Raw genomic sequence first — 23,546 nt, forward strand, 5'->3', positions numbered from 1 at the left:
TTATTCATATTCCGCCTTTCCCTTTTGAGGATCTAGGTGGGTGGTGGTGGTTACAGTGAACAGAGGAATGGGGGTGATGCAAGAAAATGAATGTAGATATGAAGATTTTTGTATGATTTTCCATGGATTCGATTAATATGTTCTCTCTAGGAATCTTTAAGTCATCCAGTGTGACTCAGTCATCAAAATGTGCAAGAAGTTGTGCTGGAAGACCTAGAGATTCCTAGAAATAACACTTCGCTAGGAATCTGTACATCTTCCAGTGCAATTCTATAGTCAACTTCCAATAGCTGTTGACCGCAGAGTTGTGCTGGGAAACCTAGAGAGGTGTAATTTCAGGTAAAAAAAAATAGTAGATTTTTATTTGCATTTTGACCATGTTCACTAGCGCCAGCAAATGTGAAGAGCCCTCTGTAGTATGCTGTAGACCTTTCCTCTAAAACAACGGTGGGAATGAAATGGAGGATAAGATTCAGTTAGTGCACTGTCTGCACCTTTTCCTCACTTAAAAATGGCTGTGGCTTGAAAATGGCTCTGGGGAAGGGAAGGTGCTGGCTCTGAGTCAGCTTTTTCCAAATGCCTGACTTCCAAGCAAAGAGGAAGCCATTCAGAGTCTTTGCTTTGCTAGGCTAACTGTAAGCCACAAGCAGAAACCATTTGTGGCATACAAGCTGGGAGGTGTTCTGCAAGAAATGCTTACAAAGCATTGTCTCCAATCATCATGCACAATGAGCCAAGGTTCACAGTGAGGTGAAAGGTCACAAGTATTCACACTGGGGATGCTTTTTGCAGCATGCATTGCTAGGCGAATAACTGTGATGAGGATCAAGAGGAGAACAACTTGGAAAGAGCTTGAAAAGTTAGTTGTTTACCAATATAACTGCTATTTCAAAGAAAATAGCTCTGTAGTTTATCATTTCTGAAAGGTAACTAAGAGAGTTGCTTTTTTTTAACTAAAAAATTCTAAATGAAGCAACAAGATGCATGGCATGAGCCATCACTCAAATCATGTGATATTCCTCCTCCACCGTTTTGTGAGGCCACACACCCCTATATAAAAAGTAACATAAAATTGCAATTGGACCACAAAATGATTGACGTTATCCCTCATTAGGTTGTAAAGTAACTTAGGTAAGTTACTTCAATGTTGGAAAAAGGCATTCCATAACTTCCAACATTTCACAGATGAAAACCAGAACATGTGTGTTGAAGCAGCATCAGAGTGTGGTCAAGATGGCAAAAGATATTGAGGAAGAACAGACAAGAGATACTGCTGCAGTTTGCTTTTGCCTGAGCCTATTGGGAATGGTAAGATTCTGCCCTCTTCTTTTCCCCTCTTCTGAGTTAAATGAATCCAAACTATGTTTATGCTTTCAGTTCACTTTGCACCATGGAAGTAAGCTGAAGACAAAGGGACAAAGGTAAGATGAGGAATCAGAAACAAACATTTTAAAAACTGCTAAAACAGAATTAACTGGGAGTATCTCTGTCAAATCCAGGTGATTGGAGGTTATGGAATTCATTGTAAGAAGTGTTTTAGTTTTAAAGTATTTCTTTCTCACTCTTATCTACTCACTCAGGAAGTGCTGGCCCCCTCTCTTTCCCTAAATTCCAGATTCTTTGTTGCACGGGAAGCTGATGCAAGAAACAATAGTAGCAACACATTACTCCAGCAGTGGACAGTGAAAAATTCTGTACCACAGTCTAGGAATATCAGTCTCTGCCATGGCTTTCCACTGTCCTGAAGTAAGTTTCTGGGCCTTTGGGGTAGGAGCATGCCCTCCAACATTTTACAGCTGAAATCTGGGGAGTTTATCACACTGCTCTTTCCTGTCCCTTCCTCCTGAGCTAGGCACAGGATGAAAACTTTTAAACACAGATTTTATTGCATGCCTCCATGCCCAGGCAGGAGGCATGCCATACCCAATCATGGCATCCTGTACCCCATCCATATCCCATTTGGACTTCCCAATGGGAAAATCCTGTTCTTTCAAAAAGTGCCAGAGAAGTCCAGATCAGAGTTGGGATGCCATTATTGGTATGGGATGCCTCCTGCCTGGGCACTGAGGTGTGCAATAAAATCTGTGTTTAAAAGTTTTTTAAGGAAAGGAAAGGACAGGAAAGGGCAGTGCAATAAACTCCTGGGACACATGTGTCTATACCACATGAGAGTGTGGTCAAAAGTGTGTAGACAGTTATCAACAGAGCAAAAGTTATTAATGAGGAAGAGCGCACAAAACTGCCACTTTAAGCAGAAAGATTCTGGAATTTACATACTAAGGACTTTATCAGAGCAGGTTGCTAAGATGCCATAAATGTGTTACTATAGGAAACACAAACATACTGGGTTGGTGACAGCCATTTTCACCCAGATCTTTAAAAGCACCATGGTGCTATAGTCCCATGCTCTATCTTCTGCATGACAGCCTTTATAACGCTGCCTTCCTAACCTATGCTCTTCCCAGCAAGTCTTTTGGTGTACATTTTTCTAAAAAATCAATTGCACAGTCACAGCAACTGATTTAGAAAAATAAGAAAAGAGAAACAGCCTATTTGGGAATAGTGTGTGTGTGTGTGTGTGTGTGTGTGTGGGAGGGGGGAGAGGTGAGAGGAGTATAACCATACCCACTCACAGCACTTGACTGCTTGCATATCAGAACTACAGTGAGAGGAACATATCTGATGTGAATCAATAGTGGGAAAGTAGTGTGACTAGGAGGCATTGATAGGTTTTGCCCATCAATGAAAAAGAGCGCCCCAGGAACAGATGGCAGATGAAGGAACTACAGGACAGACACAGCTATAGATGCTACTATCTTGTTGTAATTCTGCTTTGGCAGCCTTGTATGATAAAGTCCTAGGATTAAAAAGGGTAAGAATCCACCCCTTCTCTCTTTGTCTGCCTGCTCAGTAAATTCAGTGCAAACCACTTTTGCACTTTCAGCTCACTTGCAGCAACTGAACTAAGCCAAGGGCCAATGAGTAAGGAGGGAGAAGGACATGGAAACTAGGATATTTTAAAAGCAGCTGAGAAAGTGGGATGGCAATGGTTTTACAGAGACTATCCCTGTCAAAATAGGACAGTTGGAAAATATGGGCAGGAGAAGTTGGAGGCAATGAACACAGTGGACACTTCTTGTGTTTTTGTGAGCATTTGCACCAAGCACTTTGAAACCCCTTTAGTCTTTGAGATTGTTTGGAACATTAGCAAGGACTTATTTCTTTGGGGTAAATAGCCTCCAGGGATGTAATAGTGGAGAAGTGGATAGGAGTAGAGGGCAATATTTGTCTGTAGTGTTCCCCTTTGCATCAGCACAGAACCTGGTTTTGCCATGGCAGATATGAGTGAAAATGAATGTGAAGCAGCTCTTGCAATATGTTGCAGTACTGACACTAGCCCAACTGATTTTGGTCCTATACAGACCGGCACTTTGTGCTGGCCTGTGGGTGGAGTCAGGGTTCAGCATCCTCACACTGGATGCACTGACTCTGCCCACAGGGCGTCATGATGCTGCATTCCTTTCCAGATGGCGCGTGCCACCATGATGCCCCTCTGGTGCTGCATCCACATGATGCAGCACCAAAGGAGCATCATAAAGCCACATCGTCACAGCTATGGCACCCTTTAGAGGGCACAAAAAGGAGCCTCTTTTTGCCACTCCTTTTTGTGCTCTCCAGAGGCTTGATCGGGCCCACGGCATGAGGTTGCCCTGGTCCCGATCTGGCCAGGAAAGGGACAGCCTCCCACTGACCCATTTGTAGAGCCCCTTAGTTAGCAATTGCTGAGTTGTGAGTCAAGATGGGTTTGGGGCTAATTTTCTTGCCACTAGACATGCAGGAAATCCTTAATTGGCAACACAAATCCAAGCAATTTTAGGAGATAAGGGTACCTTATGAATCAAATGTATGGTTTGGTTCTAGTCCATTATGCATAGTTACTCTAAGCCTATTATGAATCATATTTTTGCTCACTATACACTTTCAGAGGATTACCCATTTATTACATGTAATCCTTAACCTATGGGGTGACTTTAGTTTCCTTACACTGCGGAGATAAGTTGGAGAAATGAAATTATACACCATCAGTCAGTCTATTATTTCCCACTATATTATCAAAAAACCAATTAAGCATGTTTTTGCATTGCTGATCCTGCATTCATCTTTATTACACTTTTTAAAATTCTCAAGGACATTTTAGTCATGCCTAGACCACTAATTATAGTATGTTAGTCATTTAACCAATTCTAAGTGTGGGCTTGGCAGGAGAAGTATCTTGTGGAAATAGCCCCCCCCTTTCACTTTTAAAGTAAAGATTAATTAAGGGAGGAGATTGGGGGCAGGAAGTGTAACCATTAAACCAATGAACTACAAAAGATAAAGAAAGATCTAGTTCAGAAATAGGTAATTTCTTGTCCCCATCTTCAAAAAAAGGGGAGGAGGGGAAGAGGATCCCAACAATTATCACTCAGTTAGTCTGACATCAATACCAGGAAGGATTCTAGAGCAGCTCATTAAACAGAGATTCTGTGAACGTTTAGAAGGAAATGCCATGTTCACAAAAAACCAAAATGAGTTTCTCAAAAACAAGTCATGCCAGACTAATCTGATCTCTCTCTCTTTTTTTATACAGTTACCACCTTGGTAGATGAAGAGAATGCTGTGGATACAGCATATCTTGATTTCAGTAAGGCCCTTGGCAAGGTCCCTCATAATATTCTTGCAATTAAGCTAGTAAAATGTGGGCTACACAATGCAACTGTTAGGTAGATTAGTAATTGATTGACCGGCTGAACCCAAAGGATACTCAGCAATGGCTCCTCTTCATCCTGGAAAGAAGTGACCAGTGGGGTCCCACAGGATTCTATCCTGGGTCCAGTGCTATTCAACATCTTTATCAATGACTTGGATGAAAGAATAGAGGGTATGCTTATCAAATTTGCAGATGATGCCAAATTACGAGTAGTAGTTAATACCCCAGAGGTGAGGATCAAAATTCAAAATGACTTTAATTGATTAGAAAGCTGGTCCAAAACTAACAAAATGAATCTCAACAGGAAGAAATGTAAAGTACTGTACTTAGGCAGAAAAAAAATGAAATGTATAGATATAGGATGGGGGACACTTGGCTTAACAAGACAACATGTGAAAGGGATCTAGGAGTCCTAGTAGACCACAAGTTATATACCTGATCTAGGACTGAGATCTGCAAGCACCACCCTCTCTTTCCACCATTGGGAGCAATATGTTGTGGGACAACATTGAAAATGGCCTTTTCAGCTGTGGTGGCCCAACTGCCTGACTGACCCCACTGATATCTTTCCGACGCCAATTCTAGCTATGGCTTTTTATTAAATTTACTTTAAATGTACATGCATATGATTTGAACTGAAACCTTTAAAACTGTTTTAACTTTTTATATTTTATATGTTTTGAACCCCTTTAAGTTATTTATTGGTTTAAATTGCTTATTGCTTTATCTATATATCCCTCTCTAATCCCACAGTAAAGAGCATGGTGTAGTGGTTTGAGTGTCGGACTAAGACTCCAGGAGACCAGGATTCAAATCCCTGTTGGGGCTTGGAAATCCATTGGGTGAACCTGGGCAAATCACACTTTCTCAGCCTCAGAGGAAGGCAATGGCAAACCTCTTTTGAACAGGTTTTGCCAAGAAAATCCTAGCATAGGGTAATTATGCATTTTGATAGTCACTTTCACTGCCATGGCTGCATCCGACAGAATACGGGGATTTGTAGTTTAGTGAGAATTTTGGAATCTCTCCTAAAGAGCTCTGGTCTGGCCTTCTTACGCTTGAGCTTTCAAGAAGAAAGTTCTTAGTACCTCACTGAACTACAACCTCAGGTGTCTGTTGGATGGAGGCATACAAGTGGTATGAAACTGCTGTATGTATGTAGTGTAGGGTAGGAATTGTGTGCCTCTGCAGATTTGTTTGTTTGTTTGTTGAATGTATATCCTGCCTTCTCTCCTGTGATGGGATTCAAGGTAGTTTACAATAATTTTAAAGAAAATTAACCTAAAAGATTTGTTTCCAAAGGTTTAATAAGACTTAAACAACAATAGTTGTTATTTTAAAAACTTGGTTAAAAATGCTTAAAAACAGCTAAAAGCATTTTAAAAATGCCACTACAAACAGATACACTACTGCTTCATAATGGAAAAAAAAAAATCAAAGGTCTGCCTGGATAAAAACATGTTCACCTGCCATTGGAAAGAAAGATGCCGGTGGATTGCAAGTGCCAGAAGACCTAGCTATCACAGGCAGCACTGAGGAATGTTGGCAGCTGCAGTCCAGCAAATAGGGGGCTACTTTTTGCCATCCCTCCTTTAAACCATTACCTCCTGCTATGGTTGTGATCCAGATCAGAGACTGATACCTTCAATGTGCTTTTTATAAAAAGGTTAATTGCATTAATTACATTTTTTATGATTTGGTCTTGGAAAAAGTAGATCTTATTTTCTACAGCTCATGCCAAGTTCTAACCATTTTCTGGTTAGAAAAAATTTACCCCAACCGCCACAGCTATTCTGTGACATAATACTACTTGCTGCTAATAAGATGTTGGGCACTGCGTGAAACACCAATGATTATATGTGGGTTCTGCTCTGATGACTGCCCTCTCAGTGAAGGGTTTAAATTCATGCAAGGAGACAGTTGCATCAAAAGGCTGAGAGAAGAGCTTCAGAAAAACAGTAGGCACCAAACTTATAATTTCTTCTGACTATAAGACAACAGCAAGGTAAGAGGAGCTGCTAATGCCAAAGTAGACATTTGTATTGTGACTCATGATTCCTAAAAAGCAGCGAGGGAAAAAATGGATTTCTGATTCCTTCATGCAGATGCCAATTTGGAACATGAAGATTGTAATTCTACTTCTTTCTCTCCTGGGACTGACATTTTGCTTACCTGTAAGTCACTTTTAATCTACTCAGATGGCTTTTTTTCATAATGCATGCTCCTAACAAAGAAAAGTATATTGAGTATATCATATGGCATGGCTCTAGGTGTTTAGCTGATGCTGAAGGGCCTCATTCTTCAAACCCATACCCAGCACAGGCAGTGTAACTCTCAGACTCCTGAGGCAGCTCACCTTGCTCTGTGCATGTCTCTATGAATAAGTAAACCTCCTCACAGAAAAGTGTTGACAGTTTGATGTGAAAAAATATGCTATCTCCAGACTTTCCTAATAATCAGTGTGCAGCAAATTTCATTTTTTGGATGGCTTAGTTATATTATCCACCCTTCCTAGAAAGAATTAGACTTAATATTTTGACTTTATGATGTTCTAGTAACCAGGACATGGTGGAATGTGCATGTGCCAAATTTCCAGACACTTTGAAGGCTTAAAAGTGTCCTGAACAATCGTGGCAAAACTATCCAAATGGCCTTTTCAAAAATACGTTGCATGATTTGGATCACAGCAAGAGGCACAAGGATAGAGCTTCCCTGCATCCTATGCCAAAGGTCCCATAGATTTCAGTCTCTTATGCCTGCAATTTATTTGTAAATCCATGCAGTTGCTAACTGTGTCAATGGCACAGCATCTAGTTTTTTAAATTACTTTCTATTGGCAAAACCACCTCTGAGTACTCCTTGCCTAAGAAAACTTTATGCAATTCATGGGATCACAGTAAATAAACAGGTACCTTGAAGGCGCGCACACACACATACACAAGACATAAACTCATGGAGATGTGTGATAAACTTCATCCTTAAAAGAGTTCAGCCCGCACCTAGGTTGGGATGGAAGGATGGAAAACGGCAGTGCAATAATCTCCTTAAATCAAGCAGTCTATAAGATTTTCAGGGAGAGGAATAAGACCTTGAGTGAAGCTGTGCTTTGTTCATATCCCACAACTTTCCGAATTTGGCAGGGACCATCCCAGTTAATCCTCTATTGTCCCACTTTTTCTGCTGCTTTAAAATGTCCCAGTCTCTCTCTCCTTCTCCCACTTTCTACCTTTGTCCTCGGCTTACTTCAATAGCCTGGCTGAATAGTTAGACTAAATGAATAGTTTTCAGACCTTGTGTACTAAACCTCCAGTGCTTTCCTCTTTTCTGTTGTACATCTTGTGACGAATGTGCAAGCTCATGGACATATTAGAACATGGGGGAGGGAGAGGTAAAGAAAAAGAAGGAAGGAATGAGGGTAGTGTGTTGTTATTCTTTGTATTGAATTCAGAAAGCATCAGTTATATTGGTTGTGACATGTCTGCCCTGGTTCCCAAATTTCCAATACCAGAAATTTAGGTGCCAGAGGCACCTAAAGAACCATAAAATGAAAGTGAGGGCATATCTCAACCTCAACAGAAACTAAACACCACTTAGTTTGCCTGTGTGTGAGGGTAAGAACAACCTGAAGCACACTCTCTCTGTTTTTCCCTCTCTCAGAGTGTTTCTTCTACATTCCCTGGATGCTGCTCTGAGCAAGAAAAGAGAGCTATGTACTTCGCACGACCAATCCTGGGTGCCAAAACTAGACTGCCAACTCAGATGTGGGAGAGGGGACATTATCCCATTGCCACTGAAATAATTTCAACTTGCCAGTTCAGCTAATGTCTAAACAAGTATGGGGCTGGGTGACATCTTTGTCTTCACTTCACATAGTATTTTATCATACAGAGGAAATCGGGTGTTTAACAAAGCATTTTCACGGGACAGACACATGATCGCAGTAAAGATTTTCCCACATGGTTGCGATTAGAGAGGACTTATCCCAGGAAGAACCAGGAATACTCCAGCAACAAATCATTTGTGGGGAAATCCCGTGAATGATTTGTTGTTGGAGCATTCTGGGTTTCCCCCAGGATAAATCCTCTCTAAGCACGATGTGTGGGAAACAGATGTTATGGATCAGGATAGGAATGTATTTTTTTCTACTGATTTCACTCTTGAAGAAGCAATAAGTAGTTTCAGTAATAATCCTCCCATTGCAAGAAGGTCAATTTTCAGCTTGGGACTTGTTCAGCACAAAATCTGGACAGTGCTTTTTGCACAGGAAACATAATAATTTCTGCACTGGAGAAATTATGTATGCACAGAAATATTATTTGCAGAATAAAAAAAGGCAAGTGCTTCTATTGAAAGCCAACAAAATGAAATTGTGGTGGATATGATTTTTTTTCCTCCCTCAGGTTAACCAGTTTGGTAGACGGCTTGCTACCAGCAACAGCAGAGAAGTAAGCTATTTTCTTTTGTTGTTGTTGTTGAAAAATATACCATACATGTATACCTTGACATTGTTTTACGAGTTGTTTAATTAGCCAGATAAATGCCTGTCAAGAACTTGGAAAACTTACTTTTGCATATTAGGACTACTAGTGGCCATGTTGGTTGGGGGATTCTGGAATGCAGTTCAAAAAAAGACACTTTTCCAGACTCTGGTGTTGTCTCCCAATGTTTTGAGTGGAAGATGGCACTGAGAAGTTTAGAGAAGCGCAATTCTGAAGTAGGAAGGCTAAAGCAAGCCTAAAGTATAATTATACTGCAGAATTAAAGCAGCTTGACATCATTTTAACTGCCATTACTCTATCCTGTGGAATTCTGGGATTTGTAGTTTGGTGAGGCACCAGAGCTCTCTGACAGACCAGATTGAATACCTCACCAAACTACTTTGTGGTATTATTATTGGTGATGAAGATTCTGCAAGATCAGAAGTAATGATCAAAGTGTGGGCAAATACAAGAATGTTTTGAGAGCTGGGAAAAGTTCACCATGTTGGCCAGATGATTCCGGGAGTTGTAATCCAAATAATAACTTTTCCAAACTCTGATTGTTATTGTTTCATTTATATTTTGATTCCACTTACATTATGATTTTATATTTACCAGTCTTTCCTAAAAGCCTTAATCAAAACATTGATTTTTTCTTTTAATTTTAATCTGTAGACATTTTAGATACTTCTCAATCTAAATGAGCCTTCCTCCAAGTTTTATTGTGTGGGCATGATAAGACAACTTCAATACAAGGAAAACTGCAAATAATGAGATATTATGCTTTATGAATTGTTGATATCCCTCCGGTTAGGCTAAAGCATTAAAATTATGTTACTCATTGTGTGTAACTGCTTTGATTCAATTACCAGATATTACGGCTACAAAGATACAAGGCCCAGGGAAACATTCCACAGCAAACACAGGTAAGCTTAAAAATAAACAAATCAATGGAATGTAGGTGATAAAGAAAACTTGCGTTTTAACTGTGCTGTATTTCAAATGTAATATTTCCAACAGATGGATGGATGGATAGATAGATAGATAGATAGATAGATAGATAGATAGATAGATAGATAGATAGATACCTTATATACTCGTCTATAAGTCTAAAAATTTATGCCCAAAAATTGACCCCAAAATCCCAGGCCAACTTATTTACAGATCAGCATGGTAATGTAATAGCAGCTCTTTCATATTTCCCCATGCAGTGGGTGAAGGCTGAAAGCAAAGTTGAAACAAACAGCCTAAGTTAGAGTCTCTCTTGCTGTACACACACATATACACACATGAAGGAGCTACCAAGTTTTACCCTCAACATATCCGCAGTGTGATGCGGCAGCTAACAAGGCCAATGCGATTTTAGGCTGCATCAATAGAAGTATCGTATCTAGATCAAGGGAAGTAATAGTGCCACTATATTCTGCTCTGGTCAGGCCCCACCTGGAATATTGTGTCCAGTTCTGGGCGCCACAATTCAAAAAGGACATTGAGAAACTGGAGCGTGTCCAAAGGAGGGCAACTAAAATGGTGAAAGGTCTGGAAACCTTGCCCTATGAGGAACGACTCAGGGAGCTGGGGATGTTTAGCCTGGAGAAGAGAAGGTTAAGAGGTGATATGATAGCCCTATTTAAATACTTGAAGGGATGTCATATTGAGGAGGGAGCAAACTTGTTTTCTGCTGCTCCAGAGACTAGGACCCGGAGCAATGGATGCAAGCTACAGGAAAAGAGATTCCACCTCAACATTAGGAGGAATTTCCTGACAGTAAGGGCTGTTCCACAGTGAAACACACTTCCTCGGAGTGTAGTGGAGTCTCCCTCCTTGGAGGTCTTCAAACAGAGGCTGGATGGCCATCTGTCGACGATGCTTTGATCTGGATTTCCTGCATGGCAGGGGGTTGGACTGGATGGCCCTTGCGGTCTCTTCCAACTCTATGATTCTATGATTCTATGATTCTATGAGGTCATGGCAAAATCCATAATTTTGGCCACCAAACCGGCCCTTGACTTATACATGAGGTCAACTTATAGTTGAGCATATACGGTAGAAAAAGCAACTGCTTCAGAATAAGATCAGTTCAGTTCTGTCTTACTATGTACTGACTTTATCATAATTAAACTTAACATTGAATATCACGCATAACAGTATTTCCCAAGCTATCTGACAAAGGGGAGTAGCCATTATTTTTCCCCAATGTGCCAGGGACTGATACCATATTTATTCCCATTGGCTAAAATTGTTTCTTTCTTCCCTGGGATTGGCATCAAATGGCTCACAGACTGATGCCAGTCCCTGGACCATGGCTTTGAGTAGCACTGACCTACACTCAGAGCTTGCACTATAACTGTTAAAATCCTAAACCAATGTGAGTAGTGGCCCTGCTGGTTGGGTGATTCAGGGAGTGGGAGGTCAAAGAAGTAACTTTTCTGAAGACTGTCTTCATTGTAGACAGATATCACAGGTAATTTGATGACCTCAGAAGAAACACCCAACACAAAAGACAATGAGAGATGGAATAAGAATCTGAGGAAGAGGAGCTTGATCTGTGAATTCTTCCCTTTTAACTATGGTGGTTCCTCTCAGCAAATTGAGACGCATACTCCACCTCTACTTCTTTTATCTGGCAATACTAACTCAGGGAATGCCAGCTCTAAGCAGAGGCTGAACAATACTCTGCTTGTGAAAGAAGGCAAGAAACCAAGCAAGAGGGAAGCGGAAGTAGGGAGTACCATTTAGGGTTTGTGAGCGTTCCTTGGAAGTACTTTTGAATTTCCTCAGATTTTAATTCATATTGGTTTTAAAATAGAGGGAATGCTCTATTGGGAGTGCTTTGACCGTGTTTTCCTGCATGGCAGGGGGTTGGACTGGATGGCCCTTGTGGTCTCTACCAAATCTATGATTCTATGATTTTGAGTACAGTACTTGGAAAGCATGCTTGCAAAATCCAAAAGGTATTTGAGGCCAACTAGAGCGTGTTCACCCATTCATAATAACAATCTAAGCAAGAAGCTCTTGGGCCCTAATCTTTGCTTCAGGTGAATATTGATAACATCTCTAATACTTTCCAGAATTTCTTCCTAATCCTCAGACTGATCCACAAAATTATCCCTACTCTAGGAGAAATTGGTGTTCAGTGCATGTTGCCAGATCGATAACTTCACCTTCCTTCAAAGAAAGTGGACTATAAACATTCTTCCTGTAAAGTGAAGTGCTAACAACACTTGGTAGACAGTAAACTTCACTGAACATTAAAAGTATTACTTCCACCTTCCAGTAAACATGCCTAGGATGACATTACAAGTACTGTAACTGAAATGCTCACAAACAACATTCCATTTTATTTGGCTATTTCACACAATTGGTACTGGGGGGATTTGTCACTACAAGCACAATGCAGACAATATGGATTTCTTGTCATGATTAACATTAGAAAATATTGGGACTCTGTTGGAGTAGCATCCTTTTTTAATCCATCAGAAGCAGTTTTCTTTGGAATGAGAATACTAAGAAGAGATTAGACTAAGATTTTTAATAAATTAAAATTTCATATTATTAATTCATGCTCTTTTCTTGATGGCAGCAAAGGCCACATCCTGGGGTTGGACTGCCTCCAGCAAAGCTGGTTCCAGATCAGCAGCTATTAGCAAACCAAATCCCCAATGAGGTAAGTTAGGAAGAATTCATCTTATGTGTCATTGCTTTGTAGCATATTGCCATGAGAGTTGGTACCACTGTTATAGTGCCAGCTGCCTGCCTTCAGTTTCCAGCTTTCTGGTTTGTGGAAGAATATCCTGGCAGAACGTGTTTGTCTAGGTCCATTAAACAGCACACTGTATGTGAGCTGGAACCTGGGAACGCAACATCCCAGAGCCTTATGGTATGAGGGAAAAAATGAGAAAAGTTGCAGCTGGCACCTCTATTAAAATAACTCAAATTCTACAGGGGTGGTAGCGCCAGAATGCCTTGCAAATGAAGCGTGTTTTACCCTTATGCCTGACTACATCTGGTGTCTGTTTCAAGATATGTGAACTGGGTGCAGTTCTGCAAAAAGAATTCTTTCCTTCCTGCCATTGTTATCTATCCTGCTTAATTACCTGTAAAGTGGGAGATTGAGATTGATTAAAGGAATATTAAATTAAGATTTCTTTAGTCAAAGTAAATGTTCCACTTACAACCCTCTGTACTCCATGTGAAAAGTCTAAATACAATAACAATGCTTGTTCTGAGACTATGGAAACATCACTGGTGAGCTGCTGGCTCCCATGTCAGTGGGGAAGGTGACTCCACTCTGAGCTTTATCCAGACTTTGAAACAACTACCTGAGAAGCTGTATGCTTTATCCCAAATAAGCTTGTGGCCTATGCTTAGAAATCAAGTTCTGTAGAACTGATCAGGAGATCCAGAAAAAGTAGATGCATAATAACAAAGTCTCAAACGTTCTGAAGGCACTCATGGGAAGATAAGCAGCCATAAAGAACAGAGTTGTGAAAGTAGAAAGACAAACTATACAACTCATGAGATAAGGAGTTCACATGGATGTAGTTCTTTGCAATGAGGACTTCTCCTTTGCTGCAGAGAGATTTATAGCTGACTAACCTTTGCTGCAATTCTGTAAGGTTCAGTGTAGGCTGTGTCATATATATTAGGCTGAGTTATATGCCACCAGCACACCACTTACTGAACACCTCCTGAAGCCCCCTGTGACCACTTTATGCTTCATGGGGAACAGACACGATCTCAGAAGCATTTGGCTACATCCCCATAGCCAGATGCAAAATGACGAATGCAGCACTGAGACCTTCAGAGGACTCCTGCAAATCTCAGCACCGATGTCTTCATTTTGGTCTGGCTATAGGGACATAACCAGACACTTATGCAGCCAAGAGAGTTATTCCCATTCAGAATCAGAACTAGAATTTAAGGAGTGGGGAATCCCTGTCAGTTCCACAGTGCTAGGACTTGTGATTTTTTTTTTTTTGAACAGTTCTAAAGAGTCCTATAGGAAGCAATTTTTGTTGATTTCAGCTGGACTTACATCTCAAGATTATCATCAGAGATATTTTTGTCTGATCATCTTTTAGATTTCAAATACAAATATGGATGAAAAATGTATTTTGAATATTTCACAGTCTATAGACTGATCATTTCTGAGTAGATATATACAGCTATTGTTATGTGCATTCAAGTTGATGCTGACTTATGACAACCCTATCCTAGCATTTTCCTGGTAAGATTTTTTCTGATGATGTTTGTCATTGTGACCCTTGGGATCTCACTTTGTGCCCCCAAGACACTCTCATTTTAAAATCCCAATTTCGATTTGTTAACAGGGAGGTTTTTTTTTAGATCCAAACAACTAAAATCTACTACATAATATAGCAGTTTCACCACTAAAACCCTCCTAATACCCTGAATGACCCCAACAGTCCACAAATTAGCCAAAAATTGACCTAAATCAAATAGAAGCCAATATGGCCTTCAGAAAAATGGCTCCCGTCTCCTTCCCAGCAACTTACTTTGAAATAATATACTGGGCTCATGTTTCCACCCATTCTGTTCATCAGTGTGACTCTTTCTCAATTTTGGCAGATTCTCCCATTTGAATGGCCATTTGCAAATTTCCCTGTGTTCGCTCCACAAAACCGACTGGAGTTGGGAAGTCCCAAAGCACAGGTAAGAAAACTTCCTAAAAGAAAGTAAAGGCTTAATTTGGAGATTCACTTGTACCATCCTAAAAGAAGAAGAGAACTATACTATGTTTCTGCAGATTTGTGCTAAGAGATTAAAGCCCCAAACACGGCAGGCCAAAAAGAACAGCTTCTGGCCACTTCGAGGGCATTTGTGTGCAGATGGCTCACCTCCGGAGCAGCTGGAAGCTGCTCTGAGGCCACCTAAGGAAAATCTGCTCCTTGCTGGTGGCCTGTTTGCGGCCATGGCAGCAGCCTGCTTTGAGAGTGGGCCGTTTGGTTGCCACAATCCCCAACTGATCATGGAGCAATCACATGCAGAGTAGCCAGAGGCCGCTCCTTTGTGCCCATCTGCTTTGCCCCTTAGTGTCATTTTATTTCAGGAAATAGTCCAGCTGAAAAGCACCACCTCTAGCAAATCAGGAGTTAATCTTGTGAGTCAGTAAAACTTTGTTTAAATAAAACTAAAATATACACTGTATTGTTAGCTGTTGTAAAACATGCATCGTGAAGACATTCAGTAACATATTTCAAAAATAGGTCAAAATTATATGATCACTAAGGGCCAAAATAAATATTAAAAATACCTGTTCCTGCTGTGCAAATGGAATCAGATGGAGATTTTTAATTTCTTGTAAAGTTGGTGCCTGAAGAGGTATGAGCTAATACTTAGAACACACTACATCTTGTGGCTATTGAAATAATTGTGCATCAAATACCCATTGACAGCATCAAACATGACTCATGAGCAGGGATAATAGGAATGGTAGTGCAGCATGATGAGGACCACAGGTTCCCTAGAGCTGCCTTGCTTGAATAAATATGGAACTAAAAGTAAATGTTTCTTTGACACTGAATCCAGCAAATAGTTTGATATTTGAATTCAATGAGTCTTATACCCAAGGAGACATGGACACATAAAATTGCACTAATTCAGGGATAGAAATCATGCAGGCCTCTTCAAGCTGTTGGACTGCATCTTCTAGCATTCCTCACCACTGACCACAGCAGGAGTTTTGCTGGGGGTTGCAGTCTGACAACATGTGGAGGGCACATTTGCAGTAACAAGTTAATGCTTGACCATTCTTTGTGTTACAGAATGCTCCTGGCTTCAATGTACTACCATTAACCCAAATGGTTCCAATGGACATCAATGCTGTAAGTTCTTTTTAAAAATGTTTATTCTTTCTTTATAAAAAGCATGCCATTGTATATGTTTTATATATTTAATTTATGCACATTTTTGGGCAGAAAACAACAGCTGACATCCTTTTGGTGTGTTATACACTCGTAAATTCCCTTGTTCATGTGGCTGGACATTTTTGTCCAATTTATAATGGCCATATTGAGTTGAAGGTGGAATTACACATCCTGTGTGGAGCCATTGTGCTTCCTTGTACACTGATTGCATGATTGCATAGAGTTGTGCAGTGTTGAAAGTCTGTAAAAAGGCTTTGTGGCACATCTGAGGCATAATTCCCTGAGCATGAAGTTACGTTATATCTCTTCGGTGTAATATCTCAATTAATATTTTTTGTGAATACTGATGATGATGGGAAAGAAGTCTTGGTCTTCCCTAGGGGCAAAATACCTCACAGTGGTTAAGTTTTTCCCCCCATTCTGTTTTGTTGAGAATGAGAGTTTGTGGATATTATGCATTGTCCCCTTGTCTATAGCAGGCATCCATAACAGAAAATCTCACAAGATCCTTTTCTCCTTGGCTTTAAAAATGCAATCAGACAAAGTTAAACATCTGACAATTTGTTGCCCTATCATGGCACAACCAAAATATGCTCTTGTCTAAGGAACCTGCCATTATCTGCCTGGTGTTAGGTCCAAGGGTTTCTGGCTGAAAATCCATGTTGGCTAGCAAATGGTACAAAGAAACACATTTTCAAAATGACTAGACATTAATAAGCAGTAGTTGCTTCAAGGATGACTGATCATGAGCCGGCTGGGCATAAGCTGCACCCTTGTCATCTGCCATGTCTGACTCTGGAATTAAGAGCTCTTGCCAGGAGTTAGGAATTTGAATAAAATTTAAATAGGCTTTTCTGATACAAAGATATGGTGTCCCTCCCCCTACTTCTTTCTATAAGTGTGGCTCATACTTTCAAATATTTCTCTATTTACCCATAGCTTGCTGTCCTATTAGGAGCATTATCCACAGCACAAATACAGCAACAACTGCTGCCACCACAACCAGTAAGTATTAAGGCTGAACTCCTCTAGTCCTGCAGGCATTATATGGGGGCGGGGGGGGGGAAGATAAATCTGACACTGGATGATGAGATTCAACCTCAGAACCTTCATCTAACTCCATGGCTGGTGCTTCTCTTAAATCTAGACAATAGCATCAAAGAAAAGAGGTGTCAGAGGAAAGGGGCATAAGGTAGTGAAACCACAGTATCCACACACATCTTAGTATTGTTTAACACACGCACATACACACACGTTTTTCAAAACCAATTCTTGCTACTCCTGGACATTTTGTCCCCTTCCTCCATTTCTAAAACATTTTGGCTACCTGTGCAGCCCATGAAGTTTCCTTGGGACAAAAACCTGGCTTTTTAAAAATTTTAATTTTATTTATTTATTTATTTGATTCATATACTGCTTTTTCCCCAATGTGGGATCCGAAGTAGGTTACAAGTTAAAATGAAATAGCTAAAACGAAATAGATGATCAATTAGTTTTAACATGTTAATTTAAAACAAAAGAGATACAGGCTGAATCTCCCATATCCAGAATTCCAAAATCCGAAATATCCCAATATCCAAAATTGTCCACATAGTCAGTTGAGATGTTGACACTTTTGCTTTCTGAAGGTTCAGTGTACAATATTTTGCTTCAAGCACAAAGTATTTAAAATATTGTACAGTGGACCCTTGGTGTCTGCTGTGGTTTCATTTCAGGACCTCCCATGCATATAAAAATCCATGGATGCTCAAGTCCCATTAAATGCAATTACATAGTAAAATGGTGTCCCTTATATAAAATAGCAAAATCAAGGAAAAGAGATTTCACCTAAACATTAGGAAGATCCTGCTGACAGTAACAGCTGTTCAACTGTGGAACACACTCTTTCAGACATATTGTGCTGGTCTATGACTATAATAAAAATCAAAACACTCCTTCAGAGAATGGTGGAGTCTCCTTTGGAGAGCTTTAACCAGAGGCTGGATGGTCTTCTGTTGAGGGTTCTTTGCTTATATATTCCTGCATGGCAGAATAAGGTTGGACTGGATGACCCTTGAGGTATTTTCCAGCTGTATGATTCTAAAGTTTACTTTTTGGAATTTATATATCTTTTGAATATTTTCAAGCTGTGGATAGTTGATCCATGGATAAAAAAATCTGTGGATATGGAGGGAATATAAAGTTATCTTCCGGGAATGTATATAAAGGTGTATGCGAAGCATAAATACATTTTATGTTTAGACTTGGGCCCCATTTCCAAGATATCTCATTATGTAAATGCAAATATTCCAAAATCTGGAAAATTCTGAAATCCAAAACACTTCTGGTCCCAGGCATTTGGGATAAGAGAGATTCAACCTGTACAACATGTTACATATTAAATGACAGCACACCCATCCCGCATCCTTCTATGCCAAGCAATTAAAATCTGATGCCTGTTTAAATAAAAAGGTCTTTGCTTACTGGTAAACACAGATCAGAGGGAGGGCCAGTGAAGAAGCCCTTGGGAGGAAATCCCATAACCTCAGAGCAGCCACTAAGTAGGCTATATTCTGTGTCCTTACCAGATGCATGGGACTGAGAGACGACCTTCTCCCCAAGATCATAAGATGTGGGCATGCTCATATGGGAGTTACAGTTCTTGAGTTGTTTACACTTGTCTGCCTCTGATCTACAGGCACCAGACTGAGAAACTCTTTAATAGAGAATGGGTGCTAGCAAGTTGTTGCAAAGGCTGCATAGGAGGAGGAATTTAAATTAAGTTAGAGAGGGTGAATCATGCAACTGTTTCTGGGAGGTAGAGCCAAGCATTACAATATCATGTCAGCTATAAAACTTTCATGCTAAGTTAAATATGTTAATGGAAATCTTAACTTTTAAATATTACCCAAAGAATTGCCAAAACCATTAAGTAAAATATGCATAATAATTCAGCTCAATAATTCACAAGATTACTAAGTCACCTTTTAAAAAAAGAGCCAGAGAAGCCTTAGCTGCCTTGATTATTGAAAGCAGGCAATTGTGTCCCCAGTTTAACACATAGCCAATTCCCAGACTTGTCTTATCTATAATTAACCAAAAAATACAGCAATGTTCTAAATATAATTATTATTACCTGCAGATGCTTCCAATTATATTTACACAAATGGGACCTCAGGTAAGAAGTGAGACAAAAGGAATGCTTGTGTAATGAAGTGCTTGGGGGGCTTAAAAGGGAGATTTCCCTCCACCCGCTCCACACAGTCATGTGTTTGGGTGAGAAAATAGTTCCTAGTTTGTCAGAGAGCACCAATTCAGTAACAAGAGAAGAGGTCAGATTCTAAACCCTTCAAAGTTTGGGAAATCTGGCTCCAGGGCCCCCAGGAGTTACCCACCCCATTTTGCAAGGATAAAGTGTTAGAAAGCATCACAGAGATTGCCTAGTCCAGAGGTAGGCAACCCTTTTGAGCCGGGGGCCGGGTTGCTGTCCCTCAGAAAACTGGGGGGCCGAAGCCAAAAAATAAATAATTAAATAATTTTTAATGTAGGACAAAATTTTCAAATGGAGGACACTTTTTAAATAAAAAATGGAGGTCACGCGAAAAAATGTTAAGATAAATGCATGTTTCTGAGGCTTCTATAGACAATTGCCCTACCATGCCCCTCGCGCGAGACGCCAAAGGCCCCGTCGGCAATCAGTGGCAGGACTAGGCTGGGGCCAGTCCCAAGGCCTTGCCAGGCTGCATCCGGCCCGCGGGCCGCAGGTTGCCTACCCCTGGCCTAGTCTAACTTCCTGCTTATGCAGAAAAAACCCTGTTGCAGCTCCCTTGTTAAGTGGACCACCAATCTCTTAGAAACTCCAAGGGAAGAAAAGTATGTTCTTCTCATACATTAGGGGCAGATCCCTTCCTTTGCATGCAGAAAGTACTTGGATCAGTTCCTGACATCTCCAAATAGGACAAGGGGAGACTTAACTGGAAATCTTAAGGGCCTCAGTCAGTCAATATAAGCAATACCGAACTAGAATGATTAATGTTCTGATCTGGTATAAGAAAATTGTCCCCCCACCCCCCATGGCCCCATTCTAAGATAAATGTCTATGGGAATGCAATACATAGGAAAATTTCTGCATGGTTTAATCTGACAGTTGGTCTTTTTCCCTGTTATAGTTAACAGATGGAATAGACCTCTGCTGATTATCTAGGGCTGCATCTGCACTGCATAAACAGTGCAGTTTGACATCAGTTATTATAATTATTAGAAATGCTTTGAGTGTTCAAAAAGCAGTATTGATAGTAGTAGTAACTATTATTTTTGTTTCTGTTGTTTTATTATTAATGTTATCAATAACATTTATATTTGTTAGGATACTACTGCTATCATCATTATTGTTATTAGTTCCATGGCATTGCTACTAATATTTGCATGGTCAACATCAGAACTTTGGGGCTGTACAGATAGGCAGCAGGACACCGCTCCTTTTCGCCCCAGATTGGGACTGCAGCAACCACATGTTGCTGCCTCCGCAGGGAGCAAAAAGAAGCTGTGAAAAGCGGGTTCTTTCTGCTCCCTGGATGGGGCATCATAGGCATGGCAACGTGCCATGATGAAGCCCCTTCCGTGCTGCACTGTTTGGGCACTGCACCACAGTGATGTCATCATGGTGTACACTGTGTAAATGGCGCATGCCAAAATGGCACCATAGGGGCAGGGTCACGGCATCGAGCATGCGGATGCTACACCGTGACTCTGCCCACAGGCAGGCACAAAGCGCTGGTCTGTATCCCCCCTTAATAGATCTTTTAAGGATTTTTTTAAAGCTTTATTAATTCTATGTCCTTTCTTCTCTCACTCCCCTCTCCTTCATTGGACTCTAGGGCACAGTCCTCAGTTCTGAAGAAATGGTAAATAGTTTACTGTTTGATTGCCATTTTCATATTATAATACAGTTAATCAGAATCAGCACCAAGCTATTTCCAGCGCAGTCAGAGTCTTATTGCATGACAAAAGAAAGCTGAGATGGAATGGTAGGCAGGATAGAGAAGCAGTTTTCTTCTTCCCTCGCCACATTCTGTCGCAGCATTTCTGTTTTCTTCCTGAAGGAAACAGTCATAAAAGCATGCCTTTTACCAAATGAATTTTTCCAGTGCAACAAAAGACATGCTTTTATGACTCTCTACCTTGGGACAAGAATGAAAGTGTTTTGACTCCAAATGGAGAGCAAAGGGAAAGCCATTTCTCTTCTACGCCATCTCAAATTTCTTTTGTCATGTGATAAGGCTCTCAGTTTGGAGCAGCCTGCTATTTTCTGGAGCTTCTCCCATTTAATAGAGCAATGAGATGTTCCAGAAAATCATGAAAAGGGCTGGAAGAATTACATCCAAGGGAAGAGGGAAATGGCAGAATCAGACATTGGTATCATGATCCAGCACTCCCTGAGAAACTCGACTTTCTGACAGCAAGCTTCTACCCTTCATGATTCTGAAGGTAGGCTTTCAAGTGTATAGACAGTGCCCACTGGCACATCTAAGGGGTAAGTGGGTGAGACGAACAATGAGATTCCCAAGAGCTCTGAAGTGGTTCACTTGCTATGACTAGAAGAACCCAAATGAAAAATGCAAATTTGCCTATGAGACTTCAAGGGGGGGAAATGCATAATCAAAATGAGAGGACAAACCATGCTGCAGATTTTCATAATATGTGTATACTGCTAAACTTTAAATAGACAGGCAGTATGTCTCACCAAAGTAAGGATGTAAAGAATATTAAAAACTATTTGAAAAATAGTCAAAAATGTGTTTCTCAAGTTTTAGAAAACTCTGATGAGAAGAAACCTAGACTGATAAGAATCTCCACAGTTTAGGACTTATTTTGTGCCAAATTCACACTTGATATTTTTGCATAGAAAGTAGCATTTTCTGTGCAGGAAGCAATATGTTCAATGCAGAATATATATTTATGTACACAAATTTAATTTTCTATGAAGGGATTGCTGTTTTCTATGGGGAAAAAATCATGTGCAAATTTTCTGCAGAATAAGTCGTCCACTACAATATTTTCTGCACAGAACAAAGGATTTTGTAGAACATGTAGTCAAGTTCTAGAAGAGTTTATTCCTGACATTTCACCTGCATCTGTGGCTGGCATCTTCCGAGAAAGAGCCTTTTTCTCTCTCTGCATGGGACAAATAAAATGGCCTTCCCTGTCCTCTCAGCAGGGCATCTGGATGACATAGGTCCCAAACCCCAAGTCTGATGCAAACAGTGCCACATCTGGGGTACACCACTCTTAAAATGGTATAAAATAAGTCCCTGCTTGCATTGGATCTTCCTGGAGGAGCCAGAAGCCTCTGTTGACAATGCCAGGTGGCTATTTAAAATGTGGTCCACTATGCTACCACCATGTGTCACTCTTTCTGAAGTTCAAACAAGGTGCCAGCTATGTGGTTGAGGATGGGCATCTTGTTCTGACCTAAGAGTGAAGTGACTTTTGGTGGTGGCAGGAAGCACAATGGGATGTGCATGTGATCAGTGGACGTTCATCTGAATGGAGGGTCTGAGGTAATGGGGGGAAGGTTAAGAGAGTTATGGGGCAACTCTGCCCCTGAAGTACCTTGGCCTGTGCAGGAATGACCCCTGTCTATATTGTCTCCTTCTCCTTTTCTGAAATGTCCCAAATGACTCTCATGGATCACTGTATATCCTTACAAGTGTTCTGCTGTTCTTCCCTATTTTTTCAGCCAACTTCACAAGTCTTTGCTGGGTTTCTTGTCCCTGGAACACAAGGCGGATTGTTCCCTCCAGGCCAGGCCTCCCTCCCTGAAGGTCAAGAAGGACTGTTTCCAGCAAGCCAAGCTGGAACCAATCCAGAGAACACAGCAGCAGGCATCCAAAAGGGATCCCCAACAACTGGAGATGGCCTGAATGAGGCTACAAGTGGGTCCTATCCAACCCCCTCTGGTTTCAGACAGCCAGGTGTGGTGACAAATGAAGTGTTTGTAGAACCAACTGTTGGCATAAATATGGAGCCAAGTGAACTTCGAGAACCACCTACATCTCTTGTCAAACTTGATAATGGTAATAATCAGAAGCACCAAAATCTGTCTCAATCACCTGTGAGAGGAGATAGTCACATGCCAATAAATACCACAGAGAGTAAGCCCTTAAAAGCACCATAAACCAATAAGGTTTTGAGGGAGCCCTGGTAGCAGAGTGGTTAAATGCCAGCACTGCAGCCACTCACAGCCAATCCCAGGCAGGGCTCCAGGGTCCACTCAGCCTGGCATCCTTCTAAGGTTGCTAAAATGAGTACCCAGCTTGTTGGGAGCAATTAGCTTAAACACTGTAAACTGCTTAGGGAGTGCTTAAGTGCACTGATAAGCGGTATAGAAATGTATTTGCTATTGGTATACTAATATGCTTCATTGCAACAAAATGCTTCACTTTGAAT

At 40.7% G+C, this 23,546-nt stretch overlaps 1 protein-coding gene across 1 annotated transcript; it reads left to right on the plus strand.

Moving 5' to 3' along the window:
* The first annotated feature begins 6,870 nt into the window (after positions 1-6,870).
* On the plus strand, positions 6,871-23,274 carry AMTN (amelotin). Its single transcript, XM_042447383.1, has 10 exons — positions 6,871-6,924; positions 9,151-9,195; positions 10,101-10,154; positions 12,812-12,895; positions 14,821-14,904; positions 16,017-16,076; positions 17,058-17,123; positions 19,240-19,275; positions 20,975-21,001; positions 22,837-23,274. Exons 1-10 carry the CDS (start codon positions 6,871-6,873, stop codon positions 23,272-23,274), a joined length of 948 nt encoding a protein of 315 aa, XP_042303317.1.
* Positions 23,275-23,546: the final 272 nt, after the last annotated feature.

The sequence above is a fragment of the Sceloporus undulatus genome, chromosome 2, assembly GCF_019175285.1.
Source record: "Sceloporus undulatus isolate JIND9_A2432 ecotype Alabama chromosome 2, SceUnd_v1.1, whole genome shotgun sequence".
Classification (NCBI taxonomy): domain Eukaryota; kingdom Metazoa; phylum Chordata; class Lepidosauria; order Squamata; family Phrynosomatidae; genus Sceloporus; species Sceloporus undulatus.

What these genes read in the sequence shown, in the direction of transcription:
- AMTN (XM_042447383.1), top strand. Translation starts at nt 6,871, where the DNA reads ATGAAGATTGTAATTCTACTTCTTTCTCTCCTGGGACTGACATTTTGC. An exon ending in GACTGACATTTTGCTTACCT is followed by an intron (nt 6,925 to 9,150) that starts GTAAGTCACTTT and finishes TTCCTCCCTCAG; the next exon opens with GTTAACCAGTTTGGTAGACG. An exon ending in TCCTCAGTTCTGAAGAAATG is followed by an intron (nt 21,002 to 22,836) that starts GTAAATAGTTTA and finishes CTATTTTTTCAG; the next exon opens with CCAACTTCACAAGTCTTTGC.